General features: G+C 36.3%; 1 protein-coding gene across 2 annotated transcripts in view; it reads left to right on the forward strand.

Annotated features, from left to right (window-relative positions):
• FBXO30 (F-box protein 30) overlaps window positions 1–6,584 on the forward strand; it is a 28,128-nt gene extending 21,544 nt beyond the window's left edge. For both annotated transcript variants that reach the window (XM_023729306.1, XM_004368850.2), the window contains exon 3: window positions 4,326–6,584. In XM_023729306.1, coding sequence (XP_023585074.1) covers window positions 4,326–4,529 — 204 coding nt within the window. In that variant the 3' untranslated portion in view covers window positions 4,530–6,584. The remainder of the gene's footprint in view (window positions 1–4,325) is intronic.
• Window positions 6,585–9,019: the final 2,435 nt, after the last annotated feature.

A 9,019-nucleotide genomic window follows, 5' to 3' on the forward strand; every position in this document is an offset into this window, starting at 1 on the left:
ATCATTGGGTGTATAAATATTTATTATAGTTATGTCCTCCTGGTGTATTGACCCTTGAATCATTATATAGTGTCCTTCCTTATCTTTTGTGGTGGATTTTACTTTAAAGTCTATTTTGTCAGAGATTAACATTGCCACTCCTGCTCTTTTTTGAGTGTTGTTTGCTTGATATATTTTTTCCATCCCTTGAGTTTTAGTTTGTTTGTGTCTTTAAGGTTTGTCTCTTGTAGGCAGCATACAGACGGTCATGCTTTTTTATCCAGTCTGCCACTGTCTGTCTCTTTACTGGTGCATTTACTCCATTTACATTCAGCGTAATTATTGATAGGTGTGAGTTTAGTGCTGTCATTTTGATGTCTTTTTTTGTGTGTTCACAGTTTCTTTCTTCCACTTAATTTTCTGTGCTGAGTCATTTTTATTTCTGTATTTTCTTTTCATCTTTTTCATTGTTGTTGATTTTGTGTTTGCTGAGCCTCTACATTTTTCTAGTTTTTTATTTTGACTTGTAGAATTGTTAGTTTCTTTTGTGGTTACGTTAATATTTGCCCGTATTTTTCTAAGTTTATACGAGTCTTTTATTTCTTCATATTGCATTGACTTCTTCTACATGTGCAAAATCTATGTCTGCATTTTTTAAGTCCCTCTGTTTTGTTTTAATGTTGTCATCTTTTACATATTGACATCTGTTTCCCTGTTTTCAGTGTTTTAGCTTTGAATTATTTTTGTGACTTCCCTATCTGGGTTGATGTCTGGTTGCTCTGTCCTGTGTTCTAGTCTTGAGTTCTTATCTGATGTTACTGATTTTCTAACCAGAGGACTTCCTTTAGTATTTCTTCTAATTTTGGTTTGGTTTTTGCAAATTCCCTACACTTCTGTTAATCTAGGCAGGCCCTAATTTCACCATCATATTTGAGAAACAGTTTTGCTGGATATTTAATTCTTGGCTGACAGTTTTTTTTCCTCAAGGCTTTATATGTCATCCCATTGCCTTCCTGCCTGCATGGTTTCTGCTGAGTAGTTCGAGCTTAGTCTTGTTGACTGTCCTTTGTAGATGACTTTTCATTTTTCCTTAGCGGCTCTTTAAATTCTCTGTCTGTCTTTGGTGTTGGCAAGTTTGATTATAATATGTCTTGGTGACTATTTTGGGATCTACCTTTTGTGGGGTTCAATGAGCGTATTGGATAGGTATTTTCTCATCTTTCACAATTTCAGGGAAGTTTTCTGCCAACAAATCTTCAACCATTCTCTCTGTATTTTCTACAGTTATCTGCCCCATTCTGGTACTCGAGTCACTCATAGATTATTCCTCTTGATAGTCACACATAATTCTTAGGGTTTTTTTATTTTTAAAAATTCTTTAATCTGATTTTTCCCCAAGTAAGTTGGTGTCCAGTGCTTTATCTTCAGTCTCACTAATTCTCACTTCCATTGCCTCAGTTCTGCTTCTGTGACTTTCTATTGAATTGTCTAAGTCTGAAATTTTGTTGTTAATCTGGATTTCTGATTGCTGTCTCTCTATGGATTCTTGCAGCCTGTTAAATTTGTCATTGTGCTCTTCTCTAATCTTAAGTTCCTCTATTGCTTTGTCTGTATGTTCCTTAGGTTGTTCTGCATTTTGCCTGATCTTCTTCCTGATCGCTTAAAGAGTTATGTATATTAATCTTTTGTATTCTACCTCCTGTAATTCTAGGAAATTCTTTTCCTCTGGAAAATTTCTTGATTCTTTGTTTTGGGTGCTTGCTGAAGCCATCATGGTCTGCCTCTTTATGGGATTTGATATTGACTGTTGTCTCTGAGCCATCAATAAGTTATTGTATTTATTTATTTTATGTTTACTTACTATGTCCTAGCTTCTTGTTTTGATATGCCCATTCAGGCTGCTCATGTGAGCTAGTTTGATTATTGGTGCCTCTGAAGCTCTAACATCCTGTCACCAGGTGGTTAGATCTGTTACTAGGTGTGTGAGCCCAGGAGTCTGTTTATTTTTCTTGTATGGTCTCAGCTCAAGTGTCCAGGTAGTTGATCACCAAGTGTGTGGTGCAGGCCCTCACCTACAGTCCTAGACAGGAACAGGTGATTGGTGTAGGCACAGGTACCTGGCTGCAGTAGGGGGTCACATGCTGAGCAAGGCAGGGTGCTGATGGCTGCCCCTGAGGGTCTGAGAGGAAAGCATGTCCCTGTTGCCTAGAGCCCATAGGTGGGTGGGTTTTGCAGCCAGACTATGAGCACCCAACACTCTTGGCTGTAAGGACTGGGAGGCACCACTTATTCTTGGACCCCTGTCACAGGTGGCTAGGTGGAGTGAGTGGAGCCACCAGTCCTTAGGCCCCTGATGTGGGTAGGTGAGGACCCTGCCTAATGGACAGAGCAGTGGCAAATATCACAAACCTGCCACTTCGGCATATAGCTGATACAGTTGAAGTTAGCCTTCAGGTATATATCCTGATGTACTGTGGTAAAGAGGGCGTACACTATTGAAATGGTCCCACACAGATCTATGTAGGGGTGAAAGGCATTCAAAGTCCGTGGACCCCTTATGCCTGTGCCCAGGCAAAGGAGCTGTGCCTACTGTAAGTTCCTGGCTTAGGGGAGCCGGCAAATTATTTTTTCCTGTTTGTTAATTTGTTCCCTCTTCAAGGCCGAGAGAATGGCTCAGGGCACGTGATGGGTCCCATTTCTGGCCCAGGGCACTCGGCAGTTGCTGAAGCTGTCCTGGGACCTGGTGCAGAGCGTTGAGGGGGCATGTAAATGGGAGAGAGGGTTTTCCCAAATAGGATGTTTTTTGATCCAGACAGTAGGTCAGAGGCATGTACTTATCTTTTGCGAATTGAGCACCACTTTCACTGGTTCTGGAGGCGAGTAGACTCAGCCAATCAATCTCTCCCAATGTGGAAAACGCCTCCCTAGTGCCACTGCTTGCCTCACCGTGCATGCCAGCCTGTCTGGCCTGAAGGGTGTCAGCTCCTGCCAGGTCAGGTCTGGCAACTCTCACTGCTTGCAAATGGTCTCTCCCTCCCCCGCCACTCAGTCCAATTCCTTAACTTTGCCTTTGATGTTCAGGGCCCCTAGATTGTCATATATAATTGATTCACTTGTTTTTTCGGGTCTTTGTTGTAAGAGGGGCCACAGGAAGTGTCTGACTACTCCACCGTCTTGGCCCCACCTCTGTAAATATTTCTTGAATGAATGTATAAATGGATGGAATAGAGCATTCAACATTTCCGTTTATAGTCCAAAATTCCAAAATGCACCCCACTGTCTACCTTACAAGGAACCCTGGTGGTGCACTGTTTAGCACTCGACTGCTAACTGAAAGGTTGACTGTTGGAACCCAGCGGCCACTCTGCCAAAGAAAGATGCGACAGTCTGCTTCCGTAAGGATTTACAGCCTAGGAAACCCTCTGGGGCAGTTCTCCTGTGTCATAGGGTCACTATGAGTCAAAATCGACTCGACAACAGCTGGTTTGGTTTTTCGTCAGCCTACCTTACACAGCTATAATTGGCATCATTTAATAAATGAAAATTAAAAAAAGAAGTCAGCTAGACTAATAAGATGATAGGGCTTCAGAGTCTGGAGGTGCTGACTGGGCAAAAGGGGAAATAGCCCGTATTTTTACCAGCAGATGTATGAACAGGGATAGCCAGGTGAGTATTTTGCCTAGAAGCATATTTTATAATAATAAGGACTAAAACAGGATTCATTCTACAAAAGCTCTTTCTGTATTAATTTTCAGAAACTTTTTGAACAAATCGAAGCACTTGTATTGTTAATCTCTACCAAGTACCTGTACTACTTGTAAATAGTAGGAAGATAAGTTACCTTAGCACAGTATTCTAGGGTATTTTTTAGTACACTTTAATATAATAGGAATGGGAGAAAAACCTGGAGAAAAAAAAAACTCTTGTTTTGTCGGTATCTCCATACAGTGAATAATTCTATATAGCCAATTGGATAGGCTGAAAGAATAGTGTGCAGTCTATATTAGCTTATAGGAAGTGGTTCTCAATTCATGAGGTTGTGATTTTTTAAAATTTTGTTTTAGTGAAAGTTTTTAATAAATCAGGTTGAATATGATTTTTAATGTTGGGTTTTGTCTTATTGGTTACATTTGTTGAAGTCATAATGTCTTAGAAGTGATTTATCTATTATAAATATTTGATAAACAAATTTGTATCCAAACGGATTTACTATTTTTCAATTTTGTAGCTAACTGCTTGAAACTATGTGTTTCTCAACAGTGGAAATGTGTGTAGCTAGAGCAAGAAGTGCGTGTTGCTTCTTTGTAAATTGACTTGTTTAAATCTGAAGTAGAATTTTCTTCTAGGTATGGCGATTCAGTACTGCATTTTGTTCTGTTAATGAATGGAAGTTTGCTGACATCCTAAGCATGGCTGACCACTTGAAGAGATGCAGTTACAATATTGTAGAGAAGCGGGAGGAAGCAATCCCACTGCCTTGTATGTGTGTGACACGGGAACTCACTAAGGAAGGACGTTCACTACGCTCAGTTTTGAAACCTGTACTTTAGAAACTGTAACTCCACCTCCACAGACATGCAAACATCTAGTATAATTTCTTTGTAATATGTGACACTTTATTAATGTATTAAAGGCTACAACTAGCTAAAACTATTGTCATGGTGTACATAATGTTTTGAAGTGACATATATTTTTGTAAAATAAGTAGTTTAGTTGGGAAAAAGTTGCCTTAATGTTTGAAATGTGTGAAATTTTTGGAACTTGCTGGACAGGGTGATTTAATTTTTAGCTATATAATTTTTGGAGTTAATATTTTTCATGGTGTGCATATTTTGGTTCTTAAATTTTTGGCTTCTTTAACTAACAGGATCCTGACCAAACATTTTATTCCTTATGTTTTCTGTAGGTTGTAACCCATGCATTAAAAAAGTGAACCTTTGATATAAATTTTCACAGCATAGGTTTTTAAGATAAAAAAAATTTAAATGCTTTAAGCACTCCTATAAGATCACTATAAAGGTTTTATTTCCAGTGCTCCCCTTATGCAGTTGTTGGTACGTAGATGATCTCTAGTATATATTTAAATAATATTTAAAATCATGACTAATATTTGGTAATGCCATTTATCATGTTTTAAAAATAATCCACAAGGATGTATTCATCTTATGTGTTAATAATTCTCATACCAAGAGTGCCCATATGCAGCTTTCTTTTTTGTTAGATGCCACGTCTAAAGACTCGTGGCAACGTGGTATGTGTCAGGTTAATGCAAAAACAAAGAAAAAGCCTGTGAATTTACTGTAATTTGAAACTTTATGGTATTATGTATTTGCTAGGTATTTGGTATTTGGAGAAAAGTAAGTATACCTCATTTTAAGTTTGAGTTGGGCATATTGTGTGAATACATTTCAAATATTCAGAATGAAAAGGGCTTAATTTTTTTTCATAAGCTTTTAAAAAATTTTCCTTTGATATTAATTAAAAAAATAAAACTTGTTTTAAGACATTTAAAAATGTGAAATTCGGTATCATCTTTGTAAGAAGACAGTCATGAAATGCAGAAACCTATCTTGACTGGCAATCTCTTTAAAACATTTCCAAGTTAATTTCCCATAGATTAACAAAAACTAAGAATTGCATCTTTGTATAAAGATAAAGGCATAATAGAAAAATATTCAAATATCTATTCTTGAAGTATTTTATTATAGCTTTCAAATTGATTTATACTCTTTATCAACCTGATGTGCTCAGTTGAAAAAAATGAGTGCATCAGTATTCAGAATTAAATTGCAAAGAAGGGGAAATACACTTAAATAATTTGTTTTAGGTAACTTCTGGCATTTGGAAGTCTGCAATGGTGGCAAGTTACCTTGTTAGAAATAATCAAAACTCTATTGTGTCTTCTCTTCCTACATTTGTCCCTGAGGGTGCTGTGTCGTTACTAGGTTCTTGATTCTCATATATGGTGATCAGTCTAGCAGATGCCTTCCTTGGACAGTAGAGAAAAATTTTCATCTACTTAGGACTTGGTTTGGTTGGATCAAGTCCTTAGTACAGCTGAAAAACATAGCATTAAAGACTAATTGCCATTTTTTTTGCCTCACCTTTTTAATTAGTGGAACTGTTAAACACTTATTTCCCTTAAAGTGTGTTTTTTCAAGTGTAAGATTAAATTGCATAAAGTTTCTCTTGATGAAAAAGCCAGAAATAAGATATCAAATACTGTAAAATATAACTCTGCCTTTTAAAAGTTTGCTGAATAGTGTGTCTCTGGTTAGGATAGCACAAGCAGTAACTTGTTTTTTTTTTTTTTTTATGGTTGTGCATTTTTAAATCCATGATTTTTATGTTTAGACTTCTTGTTTCCACACTGGATCATGAGATATTTAACATTTTTTCACCTTATTATATTTCTTTTACACATCTTTGGCTGTTCTCTCTTTTGTTTGTTATGCCACTGTATTATTTTGTTAATTTGTTAAAATGTTTTCTTTGTGCAACATTTGTTCAAATTCTAATAAAATTAATGTTTTCCCATTATATGGCTCAGTAACTTAAAAATCAGAACTTTCATTTAAATAAAATTTTAGTACTTGTTGGACAAATTCCAACCACAGTCATCTTGTTTCTTTAGTGTGGCTTTTCTGCCTGCTATAGGAGTTGCTTGTTGATTGACTACCATTGCTTGCCCACGTTTTACTGGTGAGCATTGAACATACTTTTTTTAAATATTGAAAACTCATTAGGTTTCTCTGCCCCCTCTGTGTCATCTTGAAAGTGGTCCCACCTAGGGGCATTGAAAGGCTGAAGAGCTTCTGGCATGATTGGGTTTCTAAGACTTGTAATGGGAACAATCTGTCCAGCCTTTTAAGCATGAAAAGGTTTGTATGTCTGTCAAGTAGTTTGTCATTCGAGAAGTCTTTGTGGATTTCTTAGTCTTTGCTAACCAGCAAGATAAAGGCCAAGCATCAGGATGGAAGGAAATTCTAAATTCACTTTTATCCTTTGCTTCCTTCCTCAGGGCTGCCTGTTAGCTTAATGTCTGTTGGGTCTCTCTCTTTCTAACTGGCTTTTGAGACTCACGGATCACTTACAGTATGGTTTTGAAAGTGTGGTCCCTGGTCCAGAAGACTCAGTGTTGCTGGGAATTAGTTAGAAATGTAAATTCTTGGACCCCTTCCCAGACTTACTGATTCAGAAACTCTGGTATGGGAACCAGCAACCTCCTTTAGTAAGGCCTCCAGGTGATTCAGATGTGTGGTAAAGTGTGAGAACTTAGAGGAAAGCCTGGAACACCCCAGCTACGCTCCTGAATGATGTGTTATTCGAATGTGTACACGCATGTGTATATACATGCATGTGTATATACACACATGTGAAATCCAAATTAAGTGTGACGCTAAGGTATTAATGGTTAAAATAAGATGATATATGCTAGTGGTCTCAGTCTTACACCCATATGGCAAAATAAATTGGGTACTATGGTGGTTAGAAATTTTTATTTTAACTAGTATTTAAAATTTACCATTACTAGTATTTCACTAGTGTTTCTTCTGTTCAAGGTAAACTGCAGTGCAAGTTTTAGTTCATTAGCACTAATATTTTAGCATAATCATCTTGTCCAGTGGTTGTGGAGTCACGTGAACATGTTAGATTTCTAAGATAAGCAAAGAGTAGAAGTAGAAGAATACTAGGTTAAATCCTGTAAATATATTTGTAGGAATCCTTTCAATCCTATCAATAGAGGTGTTATCGATAGTTGTATGGGATTTTTTTCCTTTTGGTCTTTGACCCTGACCTGTGTATCCCATCAGTGTTGCTATTTTTAACTGTCCCTTACCATTGGATATTGGGATCTTAATCCAATAATGTTGAAGATAATGGAGTTTTCAACAAAACTTCCATATCCCTTAAAGATATGGTAGTTTATATTACTGTGTTGATAAATTTTACCTATGGAAGTTTGACTGTAGTTTTAGGAGTTTGAAAGCAAAAAAAAAAAAAAAAAATCATGTTTTGCATCTCAGAAAGACAGGATTTGTTAATTTTTTTTATTTGCTAAGGAATAGTTATGCAAACATTAAGAAATATGTTTGCCTCATGCATGGCACAGCACATGGGAGCTGATGTGATTGGAAGCTATGGAAGTGGGTATTCTGAGGTGCAGTAGAAAAAAAGCAATTGGCCTTCATTCTCCCAAAAGGCTAGACAAAAAGGCTTTTGATGGAAAGTCTCTGTTTTGTGTTTGCCTGGTTATCTAAATGTTGCTGTAAATAGTCCTTATTTAACATGTTCATGAAGCCTAGAAAAAAAAAGGGAATATTAGTAATGCCTTAAAAATCAATGGTTGCTTGTTCCATTATGTTTAAAATAATCTGATTAAAAAACAAAAAAGAAAACCCCAAAACCAGTTCGAGCACTAAAAGTGAAGTGCTTTCCAAATAAAATAAGGGAAGACAAAGGATGATTTCTTTTTGAAGTGACCTTTTATGCAATTACTTTGCCTTTTATTTAAAAGATCAAAAGATAAGACCTTTCTAATTTCCATTTTATGCATGAGAAAACTGAGGTGCTCCAAGTTGAGTGTATTGGGATATTTGAGTGAGAAACGTGTTCTGAAATGCTTCACTTTTCCGCTTTACAAATGCAAAAAGAGAAAGAGAAATCCTTAGATGTAAGGAAATTATTCTGGAAAATAAGATTGCCTATAATATTTGATTCCTAATTAGTGTTTTGGAAAGAATTATTGGGTAATATAAAAAGGAAACAAGTAGAAACTAACCAAGTATGATTTGTTGCTCTAAAAATAATTTGCAAACACTATAGCCTTTCGCAGAATTTTTGCAAGTATTTTATTGCATCTGTAGTTGATAACATTCTATAAACTCATTATTTATAAATTTATTTGACATGTAGTCTTTGAATACATCTTGAGATGTATTAATGGAGGTATAGAAATACATCTTGAGGTTTTTTGTTACCTTAGAACATTTCAAAACTGACATTTTGTGTTCAGAATTTTTTTTTTTTTTTTTTTTTT

This window comes from Trichechus manatus, unplaced genomic scaffold (genome assembly GCF_000243295.1).
Source record: "Trichechus manatus latirostris isolate Lorelei unplaced genomic scaffold, TriManLat1.0 scaffold00002, whole genome shotgun sequence".
Classification (NCBI taxonomy): domain Eukaryota; kingdom Metazoa; phylum Chordata; class Mammalia; order Sirenia; family Trichechidae; genus Trichechus; species Trichechus manatus.